The sequence below is a fragment of the Rana temporaria genome, chromosome 2, assembly GCF_905171775.1.
Source record: "Rana temporaria chromosome 2, aRanTem1.1, whole genome shotgun sequence".
NCBI lineage: Eukaryota > Metazoa > Chordata > Amphibia > Anura > Ranidae > Rana > Rana temporaria.
Window position 1 is genome coordinate 211,450,910 of NC_053490.1, and position 26,741 is coordinate 211,477,650.

The window sequence follows — 26,741 nt, forward strand, 5'->3', positions numbered from 1 at the left end:
TAAAAATTCAGATTTCTAATTCAAAAATAATATGTGTGTAGGCTTGTGTTGAATCGGATGTCTCTGACCTTTTGAGTAACTGGGTCTTGGTTAGGACAATTTTGCGAGGCAATGTTCAACATTTAATGTGTGTGTCAGACCATAGGTTGCTCACCACTGGGCATGTCTACCATATGCATTGGAAGATGCTTTCTCATTACATCCCTTTGTGTATTGTCACGATTAGTTTGGGGAAAATTTGGCTATGCATGTTTGGACTATCTGGATAGCAAGTTATAATCTGGCCCAAGGATGTATACCTTAGGATAGACAATTTTTTTAAGTGCCATTTAGGTCCAGTTTTCCACCTCAAGTGATATACCCAGCTCCTGTTCCATTTGGAAGCGTTGGTAGGTAGGTAGCGCAATAGATTTTAGGATTAGAAGAAGTACAAGAGAAATACAATTTCTGCATCAAACATTTGGATTCAAAGCAGTGAATAAGGAATTGAAATTACTAGTAAAGTTGATATGGAAGGAGTTCAGTGTGGAGGAGATTAAATTTCCCCTGGAGGATATTAAGGCTTTTAGTTCCAGACCCAATGCACCGTTTATGTAAAAGGTTTATATTTGGGGAAAAAAAGTTTCTGAAACTTGGCAGATTCATGAGGCCTGGGGGTGAAAGATAGATTACAGAATGGGTAGGGATAGGTAAAAAATGTATTGTAGTGGTAAATGGGGAAGGGAACGGAGGCATAAGGTTTCCCATATATTTGAGGTAATCCCAAATTTTTAGAGAGTTGGCTGTGATGGGATGTCTTGATTATCTTTAGGTAATAACCAAAGCAGGTTATCAGCACAAAGAGGGTACAGGTAATATTTAGGAGATATGAGGAACTCCCAGGCCTCCAGAGATTTTGGTGGGTATATTGTGGCATTAGGGAGTCTTGGTTTCTTATTATACCAGATCAATTTATTGATCACCCTTCTTAGGATTCGGAGGATGGGAGCGGAATTTGGGTAGACCCTAAAGGGGTATTGAAGTTTAGAAGTGTTATTTTGAGAACAGTTATACAGTCAAATCAAGACAATTTGAAGTGTCTCCAGGCTGTAAGCAGTTCCATATTTTTATTAGTGTTGGGTAGTTTGCAGTATACAGGATGTCATGGAAAGCAGTCGGGAAGACTCCCAGATGGCGGGGGGGGGGGGTTTGAATGATTACAAGTTTAAATCAAATTACTGCTTTAAAAGATTTGCATTGAAGTCTGGGAGAAAACAAGTGTTTTAGAGTTACTGAGTTTTCTTGATTTGCAGGCCTGAGACCTTTACTAAACTCCTTGAGGGTTTCTGGAATAACGGGTATAGTAGGAATGGGGTTTGTGATGAGGAGTAGTAGTGTGTTGTCCACAAAGTTGCTTAGCTTGTAATGTGTGTCTGCCAAGTCTATGCCTAAATATTGGGATTATTTCTAATTAATTGTGCTAGAGGTTCCATAGCTAGTGTAAAAATAAGGAGGGATAGCAAGATCCCTCATCTGGTAACTTGTGATATTGGGAATGGAGAATATTTATATCCAGTGTACCTTAAACATGCTGAGGGAGACGAGTGGAGAAAGGAAATCCACTTACAAAAACAGGTGCCAAAGTTCCATTTCTCCAATACATAGGTATGCCAATGAGACAGTGTGAAAACGATTTACATATATTAGAATGAAAGTAGCATGGAAGATTGCTCAGATTTCTAGGAGCATAAGTAAGAAGAGTCAGTGTGTGAATGTTGTTGCTTGCCTACCGCGTGGCCATAAAATCTGGTCCTTATGTATGCAGGTGTCCTATACCAGTGTTCTATAGATTTTTTTTCCTTTCCCTGATCCTAAGTAAATAGAATAAATTATTAAACAATGTAAGCGTACAACATTCACAAGCTATGTGTTCTGCAGTAGATTAATGAATCGGGTGTTATTGCTGCATTATTTCATCTAATAACAATAACCTACATGTTCATTCCACACCAACACAAAAAATCAGTGAGGAGAAAAAAGTATTTGATCCCCTTGTGATTTTGTATGTTTGCCCACCGACAAAGAAATGATCAGTCTATAATTTTAATGGTAGGTTTATTTTATTTTAACAGTGAGAGACAGAACAACAACAACCAAAAAATCCAGAAAAACGCAAAAGTTTTATGGTTGTCCCCTTAGCAGAACCCCCCCCCCCCCCAAAGAATAATGTTTCCACCTCCATGTTTGACGGCGAGGATGGTGTTCAATGGGCCATAGGCAAGCAAGTTGAGTTGATGCCAAAGAGCTTGATTTTGGTCTCATCTGTCCACAACACTTTCACCCAGTTCTCTGAATCATTCAGATGCTCATTAGCAAACTTCAGACTGGCTTGTATATGTGCTTTCTTGAGCAGGGGGGCCTTGCAGGCACTGCAGGATTTCTGTCCTTCACAGTGTAGTTTGTTACCAATTATTTTCTTGGTGACTATGGTCCCAGCTGCCTTGAGATAATTGACAAGATTCTCCTGTGTAGTTCTGGGCTGATTCCTCACCATTCCCATGATCATTGAAACTCCACAAGCTGAGATCTTGCATGGAGCCCCAGACTGAGGGAGATTGACAGTTATTTGGTGTTTCTTTCATTTGCGGAAAATAGCACCAACTGTTGTCACCCTCTCACCAAGCTGCTTGGCGAGGGTCTTGTAGCCCATTCCAGCCTCCTGTAGGTCTATAATCTTGTCCTCGACATCCTTGGACAGCTCTTTGGTCTTGGCCATGATGGAGAGACTGGAATCTGATGGATTGCTTCTGTGGACAGGTGTCTTTTATACAGGTAACAAGCTGAGAATAGGAGCACTCCTAGTTTCAGCTAGTTACCTGTATAGAAGAAAATCTTGCTGATTGATAGGGGATCAAAAACGAATTTCACTCATTCACGTCTGACCTCTGATTTCCAACAAGCCATGTTTTGAGAAGGGGTCAAATACTTACTTCACTCAATAAAATGCAAATTAATTTATAACTTTTTTTTTAAATGCGTTCTTCTGGATATTTTTTGTTGTTATTCTGCCTCTTATTGTTAAAATAAACCTACTATTAAAATTATAGACTGATCATTTATTTGTCAGTGAACAAATGTACAAAATGAGCAGGGGATCAAATACTTTCTTATCCCTCACTGTATATATATTTTTTTAGATTTGGCAGCATATACCAGCAATTGTAGTTATCCACTCTTTTAGCAGGGTTTTCACATCATTGAACTCAATGGCACCAGCCAAGTTTGGTGCTTTTGCTCTGTGGGGATTGCATCCTTCTGTCAGGGATCCTTGGGCATTTGAAGTCGTGGGACATAATTCAACCTAAAAAATAAAATAAAAAATATGTTGATGCTTAAATTTCTGCAAATGAAAGGTGTTGCAAGGCCAAAAAAAGCAAAGACACACATTGGGGGAATTGACAATGAGTTCTGCAAGTACATGACTCTTCTAAACTTACAACACGAAGCAGATGCTTACAAGCGTTAACATGTTAATATGGTTTCAAATGTAATTTTCAATATTTTTAAATATGCAGATTAAAATAATATCTGGCTATACTACCTTAAAAGTCCTATTAGAGGGTGACAAGGCTCTGTCCCTCCTGCACTGTCACCCAGTCATATTGGCTGCTGATGCTGACTACAAGTGGCAGTTTCAACACATATTACCAAGGCATAATTCATTGTTACCATTAGGAAACCCGCCTTGACAAAAGCCATGCAGCTTTTGCTGGAGGGTGTGTTCAGAAAGTGGCTGCAAAGAGGCTGCAGGAGAATAACACAGAGATGCAACAAAGGATGTAAAAAAAAGGTAAAAAAAAAAGGCAAGTTTTTAAAGAGTGCATAGAGAAATCTAAATGTAATTCAGTCAGAGTTTACATGTACTTTAATGCTGCCATTTTCAAAACACTCCAATATAGAGGTTTTCCACCAGCTATCAAATATGTTGTCACCACTGTGCCAAGTACAGGTGTCTCCTGCTGTACCCAGAAGATTAGGACTGTTGTGTACCTTGGGCTCCATTACTACCTGCAACTCCTCAAGGGTTAAATGACTGCAATGACTGTCACAGGAAACCGGACATTAGAAAAATGGGATGCAATTACACTAAATATACAATGCCTTGAAAAAGTATTCATACCCCTTGAAATTTTCCACATTTGGTCATGTTACAACCAAAAACATAAATGTATTTTATTGGGATTTTATGTAATAGACCAACACAAAGTGGCACATCATTTCTGCAGCGCCTCCAGAGTTACCATCGGCCTCTTGGCTGCATCTCTGATTAACCACTTGCCGACTAGCTCAGGCAAATCGCTGTACCTGTATGCGCCCGCTGCACAGCTGGGGACTTAATGCGCATGTCCGCAAACACAGATTGAGCGGTTTATTCCATCCTCCAGGTTGTTTATGAATAAATTAAATAGGATTGGTCCCAGGACAGAACCCCGGGGGACCCCCCTTTCTACCCGGACCATTCCGAGTACTCCCTATTTATCACCACCCTCTAAATCTGCCCCTGCAGCCAGTTTTCAATCCATCTACTCACCCTATGGTCCATGCCAACAGACCTTACTTTGTACAGTAAACGTTTATGGGGAACTGTAGCAAATGCTTTTGCAAAATCCAGATACATCACGACTTCAGGACTTCCTTTATCTAGATGGCAGCTCACCTCAACATAGAAGGTTAATAGATTGGTTCGGCAAGAACGATTCTTTATGAATCCATGGCGATTACTGCTTATGATAGCGCTGTCATTACTAAAATCTTGTATATAGCCCCTTATCTCCTCCAAGATCTTGCATACTATTGATGTTAGGCTAACTGGTCTGTAATTCCAATATCTTGGCCCTTTTTAAAATATTGGTGCTACATTGGCTTTTTTCCAATCAGCTGGTACCATTTTAATCAGTAGACTGTTTGTAAAAATTAGAAAACAATGGTCTGGCAATTACTTGACCGAGGTCTTTAAGGACCCTCGGTTGCAAGCCATCTGGTTGTGGTGACTTAATGTTAAGTTTTTCAAGTCTATTTCTAATTCTGTCCTCTGTTAGCCATGAGGGTGCTTCCTGTGATGTGTCACGAAAATAAACATTGCCGTTTTGGTTACTGAAGCCCCCCCCCCCCCATTCCCTCATGAAGACCATGAATAATTAATTCAATACCTTCGCCATCTCTCCATCCTTAGTAACCAGATTCCCTTCATCATTCTTTATGGGACCAATATGATCTGACCTCCTCTTCTTACTATTTATGTACTTAAAGAATTTCTTGGGATTTGAATTACTCTCCTCCGCTATGTGCCTTTTGTGTTCTATCTTAGCCGTCCTGATTGCACCATTACATTTCTTGTTGTATTCTTTATAAAGTTGGGATGCTGATGATGATCCCTCAGCCTTGTATTTTTTGAAGGCCTTCTCCTTTGCTTTTATGTGCATTCTTACATTGGAGTTAAGCCACCTAGGACTTTTATTAGCCATTTTAAATGTATTTCCCACTGGGATGCACCGAAACCCTTATTTAATATGCTCTTAAAGCATACCCATGTAGCTTTAGTGGTGCTTCAAAGCGTCTTCAAAGCCCTCATTGAAGTCTATGGCACAGCTTGCTTGAATCACCTAAAGCTTTTGAGAGGCTTTAATTCAGCTTTAGCTTCACTTTGTTTTGGAGAAATTGCAGGTATGAGATACACACACACACACACACACACACACACAATGCCAAGCTTCAACAAAGCTTCAAAAGAGCATCACCGAAGCCTCACTGAAGCATCAAAAACCCATCATATAAGCATGTTGAAGAGGTAGGCACTTTAATATGTGTTGAAGCCAAAGCAAGTGTAAATGAGCCTTAAGGAAGGCAAAATGCACTTAGATGCAAGCTCATTGTCTGGGTTACCTGAGATTGCCCAGTAGGTATGGCTTCTTGTTTTAGGGTCCCATCTTTAAGTTTCTGTGGACTCAAATTATATCCAAAGATTTTAGCTGGGCTACCACAGAGCTTATTTTTCAAGGGACTCTGTATCTTCTTTACAGGACTTCCTAGATTTTTCTTTCTACTTTTTTTCTTTGACTTCAGAGGAGGCCGTTTTAACTGCAGTAAAGGATTTTTTGCAACTGAAAAAACAAATACCTCAAGGTTAAAATGATTTAAAACAGTAATTGTGCTATAATGTTTCAAGCCTCTTACTAAAATAGTTGATTCGCCTGGCAGTCTTTTAAAAAAATCAGCCTTACAGGCCTATTCCTTATTTGTGTAAATACATCTTCAATCATAAATGCAGCATAATATTCCCAGGCTTTCTACCTGCCCGTAGAAAGCAGTCATGGTCTATGCTTGATTTCTGAAGTAAATTAAAACGTTTTTCCACAATACTGCAAACCACATGTTCACTTCCCTTCTCTAAAATAATAGCCCACAGGTTGTTTTTGGCTAAACAAAAAATAACCGACAGATCTCCACATCCACACCAGTGATGTGGATGTAGGGATCTCCCGCGCTATTGTATTGTGACAGCAGGGACTTCCCCTCCTTGTTAGAATACACTGATCAGCGCTGCAGCCATTGGCTGTAGCAGCTGATCGAATGCTGGTTTTACAGCAGGACCATTTAACAGAAGATGCTTCAGACAAGGGTAAACACGTACCAGTTCCTGCTGAACTAGCCAAATTTCGATACATGTATACCCAGCTTTATTTAGCTGAGCTAATGGTTAGTGACAGAGATGGGATATAAATATTTCTAGCAAGACAGATACATTATGAATGCGGCACAGCTTATCACAAAAGGCAGACACTAAAGAAGGGGTGTTACACAAACCTGAATAAAAGGTAGTGCTATGCTGTTTTATGCCCTGATAAGTGAATACAAGCACAAAGTCTTAAGAATAGCAGTGCTAAAAAGGTCTGATCAATCATGCCTACAAATCTCTACAAATACATTAATAAAATCTCCAATTTAATGCCCATACGATTAGCATGCGTAGTCTATAAGAAACATTTTCTGCACATGAAAGGGTGAATTGAAGGTAGAGGAATACACAAAGGAATCAAATACAGAGAAAAGCTGCCAGGTAGGACTTTGTATTAAAAAGTGTCAGTGGGTTAAGCATCCAACTTGGTGGAAGGAGAATCTTTAAATATTGCCTTTTAATAATCGATGCCTTACCAAGTAAAGAGTTTGTACCAATGCTACCGTCTGACTGCCTGTTTCTTTGACCATAAGCAGCTCTCAACTCTTCCTGAAGATCAGCGGGCAGAGCAGCAAACACTTCTGGATCTACCTGTTAAAACAAAACGACACAACTTATATACATGCAATCAATCCCAATACAAAAAATACAGTGTGGCAAAGACACAATGGTAAGATTTTTAAGAACCAACATACAGTATTTAGACAGAAATTAACACAAAAATGTATGACATTTTGACAAGGGCAGAACAACCCTGTTCAAAGGTGTTTAAATCTAAGCATGGCAACATATACTTGTGCATTGCCAAATCTCACAGCTATCTCCCTGTTGAAACAACCTATAGGGTCCAGTAAAATTACTAACTGTTGGGAGTGACAGGCCTCACCTGTGAAAAAGCTGGTAAGGCAATGACATTAATGCCTGCCTCTTCTCCTTGCTCTGACAACTGTGGAATCTGTAAAAGGACAGTTGCCACTGGCTGCTCAGTGCGGTAGCCATCTGAGGCCTCTCTCTTGCTCTCGGTAGTAGATGACCTATGCTGTGAAGCAAATGTCTGCTCCACCTGTTCCCTGATATCCGGAGGTAGAGCTTCCAAGACAGATGGGTCAATCTGCAAAAGAAGCATCATCATTGACTAGAAAAACATGTCAAAGTATACAAATTAACATGCCACACAAAGTTACAATAGGAAAATAATACCCCTTATATATTCTATCCCATTGTTAAAAGCAGTTTTATTGCCTGCTTGGTGATTTTTACCAACAGGTAAGCCTATAAGAAGGCTTACCTGTAGGTAAAACGAATATCTCTTAAAACGTGCACCGTTTGGGATATAACCACCCTGCATGCAGCCGCAGGCGTCAGGGACACATGTGCCCTGAAGGTCTGGCGTGTAGTGCTGGAACTTCAGAGCTCCTTGCCGGAACAGAGGGCTCCCGCGTTAGGGGTGCAACGGATCGTCATTGATCCGTGATCCGAACAGAAAAAGATTGATCCGAACCGCACACACGTGATCCGAGGATTGTTTTCTAAAAAAAAAATGTTCAGTCCACACACAGCGTGGTCATGGCGAACGGAGGAGCTTGAATGCCCCGCGTCATTTAAATCCCCTGTAAGGGAGCATTTTGGCTTCCCTGTCAAATATAATGATGAAGGAAAGAGGTTAGTGGATAAAACCGTGACGGTGTGTAGGCACTGTGGCACAAGAATGCCATATGACAGTGGGAACACATCATGTATTGTCACTAGGGGTGCAACTGATCCGTACGGATCAGCACCTTCGGGTCGGGACACACGGCGATCCACGGGCCTCCTGGTCCATAGGAAAGGCCGCGGCTTCGGCCTAGCTATCGAAGCGGCGGCCATTGAGGTCCACCCGGCGCGGGGGATGCAGGCTGCTCCTCGGAAGTTTGTGGGCACTTGAGCTCAATATGTCATTGACTCCTAACAGCCCAGCGATGAGCTCCATGCTGCACCTTGAGGAATCCACACGGGGAGCTGCTGCCGCCGCCGCACCGGGCGTCCTGCTGCTTGCCAGAGAAGAGAGAGGAGGCGATCGGGGGGATCTGTATGGACTGAGCACGTAGGGGGGATTTTCACTAGACACTCAGCCCGCCGATCAATGACACTAAAGGGATCTGATGATTGAGATAGTTCAGGTCAAGGTAGGGAACTGGTGACACCACTTTCATACATGGGGCTGCGACTTCCACTTGGCTGCACATATAAGTATTGCGAGATGCAGTTATTTCAACACAAAACAGAGCTTATACGCTTAAATACAGTATTTGTAAATCTGACGGACTGTTTAAATGTGAAAACCAGAGGTGTTCTGTCACATTAGCAATAAACAGTCCGTCGGATTTCCAAACACTGTATTTAAGCACATAAGCTCCGTTTTGTGTTGAGAAGAACTGTGAAATCTAAAACTCTGGTGGGTGTAACAAGATTTGTCTTTTTTTTTTTTTGCTGATCCGAAAATGATCCGATTCGTGACTCCTGATCCGAGGATCGATCCGATCCGTGAGTTTTTTGATCCGTTGCACCCCTATCCCGCGTGCATGGGGTCTTCGTTCTAAGGTAAATATTTCAAAATGTGCTAGTATGCATTGCATACTAGCACATTATGCTATTGTCATGCAGGTGTTTTTTTTTCCAGAAATACAGGCTATTATAAATAAACCATTTTTTTTTCATGTAAATCACTGAAACATAAGAATGACCATAGCATATCCAATATAACCCAAACTATAGATAACACAAATAAAAAGTCAATGAGAAAAAAAAATTGAGAAAGATAACAGTGGCCTTGTAGAAAAAAATAAATCACCAACCTGAGAAGGGGATGGAACTTCAATGGTGAAATTTACTCTTGATTTAACACTAAAAGGAGTGTGCAGGCCATTCTTTTTCACAGGGGAAGCTGCTTTGCTGGTACTTGGATCTTGGCTGGAAGCTTCACTCTTATTAGGAGTAATGGAAGCACATGTTCCAAATGCTGATGAAATCTGAACATCCAATGCAGCAACAATAACTGAGATAAAATGAAAAACATGTTGTATATAAGAATAGCCACGTAGACACATTTCTAGTAGAATATCTGTAAACAGGTAAACGTTTTGTGGTAATATTAAAATGACCAATTGTGCTTACATTTTTCTTTTTTTAAAGATACATGCTCAAAATTATCCTGCCAGTACCTCAACAAATCAGGTCCAGAAGATTTCAGTATAAATGCGAACTGCTAAACTTTTTGGCAAGTATACTAGATGTTGGGTGTTGGGAGGGTAGGTGTTTTCTCAATCTGTGTGTTCTGCTCCAATTATCCTTTAAGTTTTGTTATAATGGCGGTTTGTATTTATACATTCAGGATAATTAGGATCTATATTTCCTTTTCTCTCAGGAAGAATTCTATGGCTTGGTTGATTTTAATGTATGTGGTGAATTTAGGTGGGTATTGGAGCGGTGCCTAATCTCTCTCACTCCGTTGAGGTTTCCAACTTTTCTATTTTTTTATGGCATTTAAACCAGCCAGTCAAAAGCCATCCAAACTTCAAAAAATAGATAGAAGATGCCAGAAATCTTTGAAACCCTTGGGTGCATTTACCTAAGGGATTTACCTTTTATAAACAACATACATTATTACATAGCACGTTATGTACTAAATTACCTGTCTTATTCGCGGGTAGTTCTTCAGCTGGCTTCTTTTTTCTCTGATCGTGAAACATGTCAATCAGTGAGCGGGAGCCTCCTGGCATCAGGCCAGATTTAAGTGGCATGGGGCTAAAATTAGATATGTGCGCTGGAACCAACTGCTGCATCTGAAGTCCCACCTTATTTAAAATATATATATTTAAAAAAAAAATAACACGTAAAAGAGAAAACATTTTGAAATATGTCAAATTTTTTAATCCTTTTTTTTTTTTTGGGGTGGGGGGGGGGGCACACGCATGCAGCAGACAAACATGGCTACCTAGAGACCCTGCTCTGTATTACCTGGGCACTTCTTCCCAAATAAAAGGATCCTCTGAACCAAAAAAGGACATTGGCATAACCAACATGATGAAACCTCCTATCAGATATGAACTACTGCCAGCTCAAACCAAATGCAAAGCACAAATCTACAGGTTTCTCTAATCCGACATTGCCTAGAAGGTGCCAGAACCCTGGGCAATGCGGTCCCGCTGCAGATTCAGTTTCTTCTGCACAAATTCAGATTTATCTTATGTGAAGAAATAGCAACAGCCGCTCATAACCTTTCAGTGGAACTTCTCCATGCCATAGAAGAACTGAGCCAACAAACCAGCTTTTTGTAGCAATGTGAAACAGTATTATAACAAATGAAATTATGTTGTTTAATCTACTTACCCCTCTCATATCTGAAACATTCAACTTCATTAAATTAAACATTTTTAGAACTTCTTTTCCAAATACTTTGGCATTATCTGTTGCTTGTTCTAGGGTTGCTGTCCTGTAAAAAAACAAAAAAACAAAAGAAAACATTTTTAATTTTTACCCATTAAAAAAAGTCAACACAATACAAATTGTACCACACAACCAATAGAATATCTGAGATAAAAATAAGTAATATGTGATGCTCGATTTTATAACACCATATTTTATTTAAAAATATGCATGTTGGAGGGGCGCATGAGCGAGGCTCAACATGGTGAACGTGTCCCATTAGAGCTCCACACTCCTCGCAGCATTGCCGGGTTACCGCACTGATCTAAACAATCCAACACGCTCGTTCACCCCGCGATCACTCACTGAACCCCCCGACTGCCCATCCAAGGAAGAATAAACCAAAGCCCATCAAGGAGGAACGAGCCTGCGCCTCCTCCAAGATGGTGGGCAAAGGCTGAAGCACAGCAGCATGCTGCTTCGCCGTCCCGATGTGGGCTTGTGGACAGGGAGGAAGAGGCAGACGCCGGGTTTTCTCAGCAGCTCTCCTGTGATATCGCAGTCAGGTATGTCACAGAAATACTTTTTCAGTCATATTGAAACAATGCTGGCTTTCCCGTGAGATTAGGGAACTAGGCCAGCGCACGGCAGACCTTGAAACTAGGGTGGATGATATGGAGCTCACCCTACAGGAGCACGCTCAAGAACATAAGGCGCTCCCATGAGGAAAATAAAATGCTTCTCTCCGGCCTAAAGATGCAGAGAACCACTCAGGTAGATGCAATCTGTGGCTCCATGGCATCCCGGAATCCATTGATGACCTGAACTCCTTCACCACCGCTTTATTCCAGGAGCTAGCACCCTCAATAGCAATTTAAAAATTTGACAATCCATAGAGCCCTTAATCGCCACCTATCAGAGTTCCCACCTTGTGACAGAATTGTCAAACTACATTACTTTCGCACAAAAGAGCAAATCCTGTCTGCTGCTCGCACCAAAAACACTCAACTCTTTCAAGGTCACGCATACTAGCTTTTCTCCGCCCTAGCTCCTTTCACCATGGCAAAACGCTGAGCTACGAAGCCTCAGCTCCAAATCTTGCGTCGGGACCAGCTCAAATATACATGGCTCTTCCCTTTTACCCTACAGTTCACTTAGCGTGGCCAGCAACACTCCTGTACATCATCTGAAAGTTTACAACACCTGCTGGAATCCTTACAACTGGCAGTTCCAGACCAAGTATCTGAGACCGTGTTGCCCCGAACACCAGCTCGTTTGGCCACAGACCCTTATAATGCCACGCGAAAACGCACCCAACCGGGTCCGCCTTCTATCCGGAAGTGAACCCCCATAAGGGCATTTGCTTCAGGCAGCAGAGATTCTACAACCTTCACGCCAGGTTAAGCGAACCATACTACATTCCATTACTTTGTGAACTACCCTGGTTGTGCTCCCATGAGGAACCTTAGTTTTGACTACCCTATTGGGTTATAGCGGTTCAGGTCATGTATATTGCTTATCGTTTATTCTTTAACCACTTAAGACCTGGACCAATATGCAGGTTAAGCACCTGGCCCCTTTTTGCGATTCGGCACTGCTTCGCTTTTTGAAAAAAAAAAATGCAATATTTTTTACTTTTTGCAATAATAAAATATCCCCCCAAAAATATATAAAAAAACGTTTTTTTTTCCCCTCAGTTTAGGCCGATACGTATTCTTCTACTTATTTTTGGTAAATAAGCGTAAATAAGCAATAAGCGTTTGATTGGTTTGCGCAAGTTATAACGTCTACAAAATAGGGGAAGTTTTATGGCATTTTTATTAATTTTTTTTTTTTTTTACTAGTAATGGCGGCGATCAGCGATTTTTTTCGTGACTGCGACATCATGGCGGACACATTTTTGGGACCATTGTAATTTTCACAGCGAAAAGTGCTATAAAAATGCACTGATTACTGTGAAAATGACAATGGCAGTGAAGGGGTTAACCACTAGGGGGCGCTAAGAGGTTAAGTGTGCCCTAAGGGAGTGATTCTTACTGTAGGGGGGCGTGGCTGGACGTGTGATGTCACTGATCGTCGTTTCCTATAAACAGGGAACAGACGATCAGTGACACCGCCACAGAGAAGAACGGGGAAGGTGTGTTTACACACACACCTCTCCCCGTTCTTCAGCTCCTGTGACCAATCGCAGGACACCGGCAGTGGCGATTGGGTCCCGCGGTCACGGCTGGAATCTTAAAGGCGACGTACCTGTACGTGCCTGTGCCCAGCCGTGCCATTCTGACGACGTATATCGGTGTTAGGCAGTCCTATAGTGGTTAATATGTAATTTCCTTTCTTTTTATTCTATTTTCATGCACAACGTTGTTTTATGGAGCTAACAACATTACTATTTGAGATGCACACTTTAGAGATGTATTCAGGTTACTAATGTGTCATTTGCTGGTCAAGTTTTTCAAAGCCTAGTTTCACTGGCACTCTATGGTCCTCTTTCTAACCCACCCCCTTCCCCTCTATCACCCTTTTTGTCTCCCCATCTCCCTGCCCTCCCGCCTGCTACACCATTCCCCCCTCCTCCCCCTTCCCCTCCTGACCTTCCCTCCACCCTCCCATCTTATCCCTACCTTAGGGCTGAGTTCATAGGGCCTGATCTAACTAAGTTTTAAACTGTTACATTGTAAATTGTGGTGGTCTTTGCTATTTTAACTACAAAAAGTTGATATGCCTATATATGTTTCTTTAAACGGTTTGTCTTGAATGCTGCCAGGAGTAGACACTGCTCCTCCACTTTCTGTGCCCACATGCTCAGGCCAGCGGGCTGCCCTGGGCATCTGAGCACCATTTGGTCAGGCAATAGAGTCCAACCACAATATAGGTCTTGGTAATATGGTTGCCTTACAGACTTTCCTCCCTCGAAATTCTCCTTGGTTTCTTTCTCTTCTGCTACTTTCCTTTTTTCTCGCAAGGTCGTTGGTTTCTTATGGTCCAGGAGCTCCTTTACACTGATCCCCCTCCGACTCCCAGATGCCCCCCCTAAACATTTTATCCCTGAACGTTAAGGGCCTAAACTCCCCTCATAAAAGGGTTAAGGCCTTTCGGGCTGTGGTAGCTCTTCAGGAGACTCACTTCGCTGCTCAAACTGTGCCCAAATTCTCAAATTTTTTAGTTCCCGTTACCCACAAGCATTTACTGCTTCCGCTAAAACTAAGCACAGATGAATTTTCCTAGCTTTACATCACACTTTACCATTTACCCACCTTAGGTGAATGAGTATGGGGTACCCCTACCCATTCACCTGAGGGGAAAAAATATATATATATATATATTTTACTTTTACACTTTTTTTTTTTATCATTTTTATTCCCTTGTAACAGTGTCACAGGTCCTCTATATGGAGAGATGTGGGGTCAATAAGACCCCACATCTCTCCTCCAGGCTTACAAGCATGAAATTGGTGGAAAAAAATTTACCGATCACATGCCGACAGTCGCGCCCGGGCCTCCGACGGTCATAGAGATGACTGGTGACATCTGGTCACGTCATCTCTATGCTTCCCAGGCAGCGCTCTACGGGCCCCCGATGGCACGGGAGAGCCCGGAGTAGCACCGGATGACGGCGGGGGAGGGTGTCCCCTCCCGCTGCCTATAAGAACGATCAAGCGGCAGAACTGCTGCTTTGATCGTTTTTATCGTGCAGAGAATCGGCGGCTGAAGACGGTGATATCTGAATAATGCCTGTCACGGCCATCTAGCTTTCTTCTTTAGCTCTTTTACGAGCGGGGGGCACCGGGCTTCTGTCGCCTTCTGCCTCCTCCTTCTCTGATGTTGACACGTCGCTTCCTCCCGCTGTAATGCCGTGTGCTTTATATAGGCCTCTTATGACGTCACAGTCCCATCATGCTCCGGGTGGTGACGACATAAGGGGGCGGATATCGTCCGGTGACCCCGCCCCCTTATGTCGTCACCACTCGGAGCATGATGGGACTGTGGAGTCATAAGAGGCCTATATAAAATCGGTGCGAGACACGCACACGGCATTACAGTGGGAGGAAGCGACGTGTCAACATCGAAGAAGAGAAGACAAAGGCGACAGAAGCCAGTGGGCCCCCCCACTCGTAAAAGAGCTAAAGAAGAAAGCAGGGGCCCCCGGCAGAAGAGAACCAGACGGCGATGAAGACCAGGAACCCCCCCCCCCCTGGCAGAAGACGTAGAAGAAGCCCGAGGGGGGCCCTGCTCGTAAAAGAGCTAAAGAAGAAAGCGGGGGGCCCCCGGCAGAAGAGAACCAGACGACGGTGAAGACCGGGACCCCCCACCCCCAGCAGAAGACAACAGAGAAGACGCCGAAGAAGCCCAGTGCCCCCCCACTCGTAAAAGAGCTTAAAAGAAAAAAGCGGGGGCCCCCGGCAGAACGCCCCCCGGTGCTGACTAATAAAATTACTTTAAAAACCTGCGTAGTGTGTTTTTTGATTTTTTTTTCCCTCCAGGTGAATAGGTAGGGGTACCATGTACCCCATACTCATTCACCTAGGGTGGGGGGCCAGGATCTGGGGGCCCCCTTATTGAAGGGGGCTCCCGGATTCTGATAAGCACCCCGCCCGGAGACCCCGACAACCAACGGCCAGGGTTGTCGGGAAGAGGCCCTGTCCTCATCAACATGGGGAAAGGGTGCTTTGGGGTGGGGCGCGGCCTGGTACGGTTAAGGAGGGGGGCGCTCGCTCGTACCCACCCCCTTTCCTGACCGGTCGGGCTGCGTGTTAAGATACGAGTCTGGTATGGATTTTGGGGGGACCCCACGCCGTTTTTTCCCCTTAAAATGCATAGCAGATCCAAGGGCCTGGTATGCTCTTGGAGGGGAAACCCATGCCAGTTTATCTGAAATTTGGCGTGGAGTTCCCCCTCAAGATTCATACCAGACACAGTGCTTGGTATTGGCAGGGATCCAAGTCGGATCCCCGTTCAATATCGTGCCGTGGCTAAACGCAACCGCGGCTAATCGCACTGTACAAATTAAGCTGACCGCTGTGCCTGGAGTCTTGAATTCCAGCAAAACATAAACATGCTTTTAACTGCGGCAGAACAGCCGTCCGTGTGAAAGGGGCCTTAAACTTCATAAGTGCCCTGGCCCTGACGGTATCTCAGCAACCTACTTATAACTAATTATAGACCAATCTCCCTGCTTAATTTAGATAAAAATTGCTAGCTGAAATCTTGGCACTTAGACTTAATCTGATCATTGGAGGGTGGTTCCATAAAGATCAAGTAGGTTTTATTCCACAACGACAAGCTAGTGATAATATCAGACATCCCGTTACAACACTTAGCTAGAACTCGTACGATACCCTTGCAACTCATTTCTCTGGATATTAGGAAAGCGTTCAACAGCGTTGGGGTTTTGCCCCTAATTTTTTGCGGTGGATAGACTCTTTATACAATCAGCCACAGGCATATGTTAAGTATTGCAGTTTCGCTCTGCTTCCCTATCCAGCAGGATACCAAACAGGGTTGCCCACTCTCTCCCTTAATTTTTTTCCTCCCAATAGAACCCCTGGCAATTCTGATTAGGACTAACCCAGATGTTAAATGCCTGAAAACTGCTTCCACTAACCATAAATTATGCTTGTTAGCAGACGATGCCTTGTTACTTGTCACTTCCCCTCATACAAACCTTCTAAATCTCCTTAGCATATTAGATACATTTTCTTTGGTGTCCGGGCTGGAGTTCAACCCGTCCAAATCTAGGGCCCTCAACGTGTCCCTCCCACAGACTTAGTTACCTTCAAGAAACCTTCCAATTTTTTTGGTCCTCCACCTCAAATACCATATTTGGGGGATTAAGCCAACAAGATAACCTTCAGATCACTTCTAGGCAAATCATCTTCCCACCTTGTCACGTTTATCATCCTTGTTGGCCGTTTGGCAGCCGCTTAGCGTCTACTGGTTTGGTTTCTGAAAAAAAAATGGTGTCTGGTGTCTGTCAAGATGACCTTATTGCCCAAACTTCTGTACCTTTTCAGGGTTCTCCCAGTTATGGTTCCCTCTTTTTTTTTTCTTTCGGACCAAATCAAAGACACGTATATAAATATATATGGGCCCCAAAAGGCCCAGAGCGCCTTGCGCCATATTACAGGTTACATGTAGGCCTTGGGGTTCCTAAATTTCTTAGGTATTACCACGCTGCCCAGTTGGCTCAACTCACGCTATACCACACAAAGGTTTGAGGCGCCAATATGGGTGGGTCTAGAGGCAATCGATTTGCACCCCTTATCGGTTAACAACTTGCTGTGGCTAGCCCGATCTGACCGAGGTCCCATAGCTAACCCAGTAACCCAGCATTCCCTCCAACTAAATAAATTACGGGGTCCATTTAAACTGGCATCACCTCACACCCCCTTAATCCCTCACCCGGATTTCTATCCATCTTTCCTTAATCCATTGGAACAAGCAATTGCCTGAAAACATTCACTGCCTTGCAGGAGCAGGCTCAACTACTGCCTAAATAAGGTTTTCGCTATCTCCAGATAGCCCACTTTGCTTAGGCATACAGGCACATTCATCCCTAGATAGCCTCTCTCTATATGAGGGTATATGCAATTCAGACCTGCATGCGCCCGGGAATTACATCCCGCATATGTAATCATCTTACGTCCCCCACCATCCAGTATGCCATTCTATACTGGTCAGTAGTCCCGAAATCTGGGGACTGACCTGGAGGCAGAGGATTGAGATGGTATCCGGGCAAACACAAAATCCTCTTTTCAAAACACACTAGCACTCGAAACTACAAAGTTCCAATGAGCATGGCTTCCTTACTGATCAACACTACTTTAGACCCTGACCCATCTCTTGCGCTGCTGAACCATAAGACTTTGGATTGTACCAGAGCTCAGTTTCACATTATACTACAGGTTATGACAACTGCCAAACGATCATTTAACCACTTTCCTACCGTGCCAATTCTGGCACTTTGTTCCTTCATGTAAAAAAAAATCACAATTTTTTTGCTAGAAAATTACTCAGAACCCCCAACCATTATATATATATATTTTTTAGCAGACACCCTAGGGAATAAATTGCAACCTTTTATCTTGCACGGTATGTGCGCAATAATTTTTCAAACACCATTTTTTGGGGGGAAAAAACGGTTTCATGAATTTAAAAAAAAACAGTAAAGTTAGCCCAATTTTTTTGTATAATGTTACACCGAGTAAATAGATACCCAACTTGTCACGCTTTAAAATTGCACACACTCATGGAATGGCGGCAAACTTCGGTATTTAAAAATCTCCATATGCAAACGCTTTATTTATTTTTTTACAGGTTACCAGTTTAGAGTTACAGAGGCGGTCTAGTGCTAAGATTGTTGCATGCGCTCTAGCGCATGCGGCAATACCTTACATGTGTGGTTTAAACACCGTTTACATATGTGGGCGGGACTTTCGTGTGTGTTCACTTCTGAGCGCGAGCTACCAGAGACAAAAATTTTTTTTTTTTTTACACTTTATTTTACATTTGCACGAGTCCTGACCTCAAACCGATAGAACACCTTTGGGATGAATTAGAGTGGAAACGGAGCCAGGCCTTCTCGTCCACGTCAATGCCTGACCACACAGATGCGTTTCTGGAAGAATGATCAAACACTCCCATAGACACACTCCTAAACCTTGTGGACAGCCTTCCCAGAAAAGTTGATATTGAGTTGGTATAGCTGCAAAGGGTGGGCCAACTCAATATTGAACCCTACAGACGAAGACTGGAATGCCATTTAAGTTCACCTGCATGTAAAGGTAGGCATGCCAATACTTTTGGTAATATAGTGTATGTATGGATTGCATGGGTTGTTACCTACATGTGGTGAAAGGGTTCACATATACTTTAAATATTTTTTTGAATATAAATGGATTAAGAGGCTTCTGACAACATGTTGCATATGAACTGTGGACTATAATAGAGTACTATACAGATAAGGAATGTATCCCATGGATCTTTTGCTGAGTCTACTAATTGCTCTTAGGTTTCTGAAAAAAAAAAAAAAAAGCATCTGATCAAACCAAGACCATTTTGATCAGATGCTTTTTCAAGCCAGTAACAGCTTGTTTACATTAGACTGAAAATCCCACATTACACAGTGGGAGGAACACCACCAGTTCCCCTCACTGTGCCCCAGAAATCGAATGCCACCAGTCACATCCTTACTGGGCTCCCCGATCGCACAGGTGAGGTCGTTAAAGGCAGTGGCTGGAGGGGGCGGTGGGACTCACTTCAGTTGCCTGTAAAAGTAATCCAGCAGCTTCATAGCTACTAGGATTAATTTTGCATTGAAGAAAATTGCTGGCCCTAAAAAGTTATAACTCGATAATTGCTGCAGCAACAATCACCCTTCCAATCCAGCGTCGTACCGGGTTTGTCGCTGGATGGCTAGTGGTTAAACTGCAGGCAGTTTCTATGCTATTCTCAGGATAGGCTGAATATGGAAGCACACAAATGAGATGCTCAGCACACTCAAATGTGTGGAGCATAAAGCAACAGATAGTCACACAATGTGGTTGTGGGTATATGATGCAAGTCAATTAAACTTGCATGGGCAACCAGATGAGATGTGGTCTGTGGGAAAACCCACCAATTGTATGTGAGGTTCCAAAATGGTTTTTGAAGGGCCCAAGGAATACATTTATTGAACATGAAGCAGATGCTAAACCACTAATTTCCTCTTTAATGAGAGTAAAGCTATAAACAGGACTGTCCTGGAATGAGGAAAATAATCTCGGTCTCCGCTTTAACGTTTTGAGACTCCGCCCCTTTGTCAATATGAAAGTAGAGGTTGTTTTAAAAAAAAAATCTCTACATAGCAACACCGAAGCACGTATTTTCTTGAAAATTACAGCAACAATTGGCTAACATAGGTCTATCTTGCATCATGCAAAAATGTGTTTTGTGGTTTAGGTTAGGCATGGAGCATTTGAGCATTTGTTTATTTAACCATTTCAGCCCTGGACCATTTTGTTGCTAAAGGACCAGGCCCCTTTTTGCGATTTGGCACTGACAATTGCGTGGTCGTGTGACGTGGCTCCCAAACTAAATTGACGTCCTTTTTTTCCCCACAAATAGAGCTTTCTTTTGGTGGTATATGATCACCTTGTTCATAAACAAAAATAGAGCGACAATTTTGAAAAAAATTCAATATTTCAAACTTTTTGCTATAATAAATATCCCCAAAAAATATAACATTTTTTTTCCCCTCAGTTTAGGCCGATACGTATTCTTCTACATATTTTTGGTTTGCGCAAAAGTTATAGCATCTACAAAATAGGGGGTATTTTTATGGCATTTTTATTAATATTTTTTTTTTACTAGTAATGGCGGCAATCAGCAATTTTTATCGTGACTGCGACATTATGGCGGACACATTTTTGGGACCATTGTCATTTTTACAGCGATCAGTGCTATAAAAATGCACTGATTACTGTGAAAATGACACTGGCAGTGAAGGGGTTAACCAGCAGGTGGCGCTTTAGGGGTTAAGTGTTTCCTAGGGAGTGCTTCTTACTGTAGGGGGGGGTGGGCTGTGTGTCACATGACACCGATCTCCGCTCCGACTACACAGAGCGGAGATCAGTGTCGTTGTCACTAGGCAGAGCGGGGAGATGCTTGTTTACACATCTCCCTGCTCTATCTCTCCGTAAGACCGAGGCCGCAGGACCCATGGTCGGGCTTACGGAGAAAGTGGTGCACGGCCACACAGCGGCATCTTAAAGGGGACATATGAGTGGCATGGACAGGCATAAGGACATATATATATATATATATACACGTCCTTATGCCTGTCCATGCCACTCTGCCGACGTAAATATACAGGAGGCGGTCCTTAAGCGGTTAAACAGGAAAATGGTGCAATGCAAAAAAATGTTTTTTTATACATTGCTTTGTTCTGTTATCCAGTAAACAGTGTTGCTTATAATAATTAGGTTCAAGAAAGAGTAAGCAGTATAATATGTTAAAAAAATACTACAGGCAGCATTACGTAATGTGAAGAGGCATAAAACTGGAAGATGTCATAACTCTGTCAAACATTACATGTTTTATAAATCACACAGTGTATTCACCTTGCTATATTATCGCAGATTCCATGACCCCCATATTTTGCAGGTTCCATGGGTGCTCCCGATTTTCGTACCATGATTTTAAGCGTGAGTTTTCTTCCCTTCATTTTCACAGACTCAAGCCTCTTCTGGATCTCTTCTGAAAGGTTCATAAGAAAGGCCTCTGCCTCACTGACCTGAGGACAAAATATAGTATTTCAGATAATGCATGCTCAATGTATCGGTACTCGTGCAAATGCTCAGATACCCAAAACTGATACCATCTGGCTTGGTTCTTTCAGCTTTCAACGGGATTTTGAGATGTAAAGAAAAGGATGCCAGCAATTATCGGTTGTTAACCACTTCCATCCCAAGGACGTCATATGACGTCTGACTTTCAGTGGGGATATCTGAATGAGCAGCTGTAGGCATCATTCAGATATCTTCTTTTTCTGCTGGCGATTATGTGCACCGTAAGAACAATCATAGCTCGGCAGTTCAGCCGCTTAAATGTGCAGCCATTTTAAAAAAAAGTAGTCCCCTAGCCCCAGCTGCCCAGGAGGAAGGGACAGGACCAGATATATTAGCAGTGCTCAACTAGTCTCAGGCTCCCAGCTCCAGAGGATCCACCCACAAGAGAAGCGTCATTCCAACCACCCCAGTGCTCAACCCCCCCCCCCCCATCCTTACTTACCCCCTCACCCAACTCTCACCTCCTAAACCACCTCTCTACCTACTCTTTCTAGGTGATAGGCATCAGTAATTGTTATCGGAGAGTAAAAAAAACAAAAAAAAAAAAAAACAACAACAGGGGATCTACATGAGGACTGGACTCTGATAAAGTAAAACAAAAAATAAAAAAATAAAAAGTTAGGTCAGCCTACTAACTTATTATTTAACCAGCACTATTTATTTTTTCTTTTATATATTCTGTTAAGACGGTCAACGTGTACACTGCTACCAGAGAATAAGTCTCCACTTTGAAGCTATCCAGAGTTGTTCTCAGCCTGGCTTTCTGATAGTACCACATTCAGTTGCAGGGCCAGCCTGGACCTTCAGGAACTGGGCTCTGGGTTTTCCAGGCTCTGTTCTGTTAGCTGCTCTGCTTACTTGACTCAGAAGACTCACTTACTGAGTAGGCTGGTTGGGCTGAGCACTGGGAGTTCCTGCGTGTTTGTTGGTCACTGGGTACCATTGCCCCTTATTTTCTGCCAGATTAATGTGGGTTAAAGCTGCGAGACAAACCGCAGATGTCACTCACTGGGTGGAGCTGCCAACTTCTTACTGCTAGACAACATAGCGGAAGCATATTCTTGCTGTGTTACCTGTCATGTGGAACTTTGATCTGTTCCTACTACACACCTACAGTGGCTTTAGTCACCTCTGGCCATCCAACTCTCACCTGCCACCAGCTGTCAGTTTTTGTCGTGAGTACTTGAGGCCTGGTCTATTACCCTGAGCCTGCATGTTGCCTATCCACTTTGTAGTCAAAACATGTCAGATTGTAGACACACAGGTTAAGGAAACGGAAAGAGGACAGTTTCTACTAACAGGTCAGGGAACGCTTGCAGCGCACCCACTGAAGGTGCAGACTGCTGCATCCTAGAATCACATTGTCTTTTGCTGTTAAAGTCTCTTCCGTCGTAAAAAGTCTGTGAGGTGTAACTGGATCGTATGCCTTCTTGACAGAGGTTTCTATTATCGTCATGCAGGACTTTATGACCCAAGTTACCAGTTATTGTCGGACTCTGATTGCAGAACCAGCAAGTATGCTCCTGCTCCCTTTCCCGAAGGTTCTGTATTTGATTTACCCACCACCTTGGCAGTTTCTGAGCCATCAACCACAGAGATTCTTGTACGATTCAGTTGTTGAATGAGCTCAATGGATGGTCCCATGCATATGTGGAACGATGACTTCCAGCAGATGCACCATGGGCAGAATGTCAGTCTCTGGTATGATGCTGGTGGGGGATCCACCCCGGATCTCGGTATTTAAGCTCTGATGAGTCAGTGGCATTTCCTCCGTTTTTTTCACATCAGAAGCACGCTTCAGAAGTCCAAAGGGTCTATTACGATGGCCTTCACTGCTACTACAGTTTTGGTTCCTTTATCACGTTTTTTGCCTTTCACTTTAATGATGTGCAGTGGAGACCCACTCACTCATGACTCCGCCCCCTTTTTTTTTTTTTACACACACGTTTACGTTCATACAGGGTATTTTTGGGCACATCTTTCATAACATCTTCACTTTTTTCTTGATTTATTTATATACAGTCAGGTCCATAAATATTGGACATCAACACAATTCTAATCTTTTTGGCTCTATACACACCACCACAATGGATTTGAAACGATGTGCATTAACTGCAGACTTTCAGCTTTAATTTGAGGGCATTTACATCCAAATCAGGTGAACGGTGTAGGAATTACAACAGTTTGTATATGTGCCTCCCAGTCCTCTCGCTAGTCTCACCAGGTTTTCCCTGTAGCTATAATCTCTGCAAGGTAAGTGAACTGGTAGCCTTATTTGCAAAGACCCCTTTTTGGTCCAGTGTAGGAACAAAATGGTGTTAATGGTGTTAAGGCCCAGGACCTTCTGCTTACCCAAGGTAGTCTCTGCCTTTCATCTTAACCAGGACATTGTCCTTCCAGCATTTGTCCAGCATCAGCTCATCAAAAGAAAAATTCCCTCCATTATCTGGCTCTATACTAGTCTATTTCGCAGCCACTGCTTCTTTCAGATATATGGATTCCTATTTGTTATTCTGGATGAGCCCCAGATGATAGGCACCCCAGCTTTTCTGTCCATCATTTCTAGGTGTCTCAGTAGACCGTTGTTCAGCGTATGGTCTTAAGAATCATGTTCCTCTTTTTTAAGTTAGATCTGCGAGTGCCTCTTGGACTTTTCTCATATGTGTGCGGCTACCATCTGGTCTTCTATTCACATGCCAACTTGGGGCATAACGATTGTTTGCTGTATTGCCCACCTCTCAGTACAACTGCTTGAACTGTTCTAAAGGTTTAAGATTCCACGAGTTTCAAAACGAATAAGAAACAAAAAAAGATTTTTGTACTCTATGTAAAATCCTTTTCTTGGAAGGCCATTGCTCTTCATACTGCTTTGCTGCAAAACTGAGGCATACTGGTAGTAGGAAAAGTTAACCCCTGGGTTGGCCTACAGTTTGTTTGGCAGTATCCAATCCTTTAGGCAGCAGTATAGTCCAAAAGTTTGTGACTTCAATAATCACCAAGAAATAGATATTATGGTTTGCACAAAAATCCTGTCGAAACCAGAGCATTGTTAATAATATTAAAAGACTAAGGTTTTTTTCAACACCACAAAAGACACATTTTTTTCCCCAAAGGACTGACAAATATTACCAATACTACGATCCCTTAGACTCAAATACCTTTGCTGTAGTGGAATGCTTATTTTACTCAGATAGCTGCTCCTGAAAATGCAGCCAGTCACTCTAAATGGTAGATGTTTGAATCTTTAAAGTAGGAGTAAAAATGTTAAAATGTCCTACACTCTATGGGACACTAAGCCGAAACAGATTTCTCTATCTTGTGCAGTGTGGTGTGCTAGTATCCATTCTCCCAGGGGCAGGACTCATTTAACAGATGTCTGCTGTGCCCCCCAATGAATTTTCTAATAAATTAGCCTTTCTATGGACAGTAATAAGCATTGTGCCTCAATCCCATGGCACAAAGCAAACCAAAAACAGGCAAAGGAACAGAAGATGGATGCAGAATTAAGAAATACCACTGTGAAACGGTTACGATAAATAGATTATTTCGAGTATTTGTTCAATACTTGACAAAAAAAAGGTAAACCATCTATAGAATATATTTCTCACCAGGAAGATGTGGCCTTTTATTTTGCAGCAATTATGTACCTGTTTGAAACGGATTCCATAGTTAATCTCAGCAGATACAGATTTCCTTTCCTTCTCCTTTCTAATAGGCCGATCATCTAATCCTCTGCAGAATCGGTACAACATCTGACCTGTTTTAGGCCCAAATTCTTTCTGAAGTTTGGACATTGAGAGATTTTGAAGATCACCACATGTATTTATGTTTAATGATACCAATTTATAATCCATAGACCGGCCAACTCCTAGAAGGAGGAACAGCACATTAGAGTGTGAAAATCTAAAGCACAGTGAGGCATAATGAGCTAGTATGCATAGCAATGTAATGCAATACTCACCTGGGATCGAAGTCCACGCTGCGGTGCCCAACATGTCGTCCCGGGAGTTACTTCCGTGTATCGCGGCTCCGGCACTGTGATTGGCCGAAGCCGCGATGTCACTCCCGCGCATGCACATGGGACCCGTCAGTAACGGCACAGTCACTGAAAGCAACGGCACATACATGCCATTGCTTCAGTGCGCATGTGCCAATGCAAATACAGGGGATATCTTCTAAACCATTCAGGTTTAGGAGATATCCAGGGTAGCTACAGGTAAGCCTTATTATAGGCTTACCTGTAGCATAAAATGTGGTGTAAGGGTTTACAACCACTTTAACAGTCTATACCTAGTCTATATTCTCCTTAAATCGTCATGCACTGTTTCCCTGGTTTCCAAATATCCAGATATCCAATAGTGGCTCTTTGAGGGTTGGTGATGTCCAGCTCAACATCTTGCTCGAAATATTTCACATGCTATATGCTTTTTCAGGAGTTTAGATGTTAAATTTTTTCGATTTATGAGTTAACTTCAGTAACTAACCCCACAAATGCTGATTTGGCATAAATTACCCCAGGATTTTTTTTTGATGTTGGATAGAGTGATAGGAGTGGAGAAAAACATCTGCCAGGTTATTAGTGGTGTTTGTGTCCCCCATTAGGGAGAGTAACGCTTAATTTGTCCTAATTACCATTATAAGTGAAAATAAAATACTCCACAGTTTGGGTTGTCACCAGATAAGGAATAGAGAGGAAATCTTCAAAGGGGTCTCTAGTTCTGGTGACCCTGGTCACAATAAGGTATACCCTCACCTGCGTTTTTAGCAGTATGCTAAAAACACATCTCATTTAAAGTCCCAAAACCTCCCCCCCTTTTTATCCATTTACAGGGATGGAGGTCTGTGGTAGTTCCTATCATATGCCTCATTTAAAGTCCCACGCCCCCTTTTTTGACAGGTATACCCTCACCTAGGAGGGATTTTGTCCCACCTCCTGTTTTAGACGTGGGACATGAAGTGAAAGGGAAATCCCGCAAATAGGGCAAAAAAGGCAACAACAACAAAAAAAATTGGCAAAGATTATGACTCCCTTACTGCCTTTAGTTCCGATTTAACAATATTCAAAGATGACAATGAAAACCTGGGCGATATAGTAGAAGTATGCTTACTAGCATCTAACTGATTTTCAGTCTAATTGTTTCACAGAAAAAAATAAAACTGTTAGCTGCCTGTCATGTCAGCTCTCAAAAAAAGTCATCTTTTTTTTTAAATCTTGTCTAATGAACACTGCAAAGAAATGTCTGTTAGGCCCCAGTCACGCCTGTAAATTTTTGGTGCAGCTGAATGTGTGGAAAA

General features: G+C 42.6%; 1 protein-coding gene across 2 annotated transcripts in view; it reads right to left on the reverse strand.

Moving 5' to 3' along the window:
* REV1 (REV1 DNA directed polymerase) overlaps positions 1 to 26,741 on the reverse strand; it is a 79,154-nt gene that overhangs the window by 7,280 nt on the left and 45,133 nt on the right. The window contains exons 13-22 of one of the 2 annotated variants that reach the window (XM_040336365.1): positions 25,094 to 25,314; positions 21,219 to 21,391; positions 11,084 to 11,186; positions 10,386 to 10,548; positions 9,550 to 9,749; positions 7,602 to 7,826; positions 7,192 to 7,306; positions 5,923 to 6,140; positions 3,193 to 3,340; positions 1,770 to 1,850 (exon numbers count right to left, since the gene is read on the reverse strand). In XM_040336365.1, coding sequence (XP_040192299.1) covers positions 1,810 to 1,850; positions 3,193 to 3,340; positions 5,923 to 6,140; positions 7,192 to 7,306; positions 7,602 to 7,826; positions 9,550 to 9,749; positions 10,386 to 10,548; positions 11,084 to 11,186; positions 21,219 to 21,391; positions 25,094 to 25,314 — 1,607 coding nt within the window. In that variant the 3' untranslated portion in view covers positions 1,770 to 1,809. The remainder of the gene's footprint in view (positions 1 to 1,769; positions 1,851 to 3,192; positions 3,341 to 5,922; positions 6,141 to 7,191; positions 7,307 to 7,601; positions 7,827 to 9,549; positions 9,750 to 10,385; positions 10,549 to 11,083; positions 11,187 to 21,218; positions 21,392 to 25,093; positions 25,315 to 26,741) is intronic. The other variant, XM_040336364.1, reaches the window with a different exon arrangement.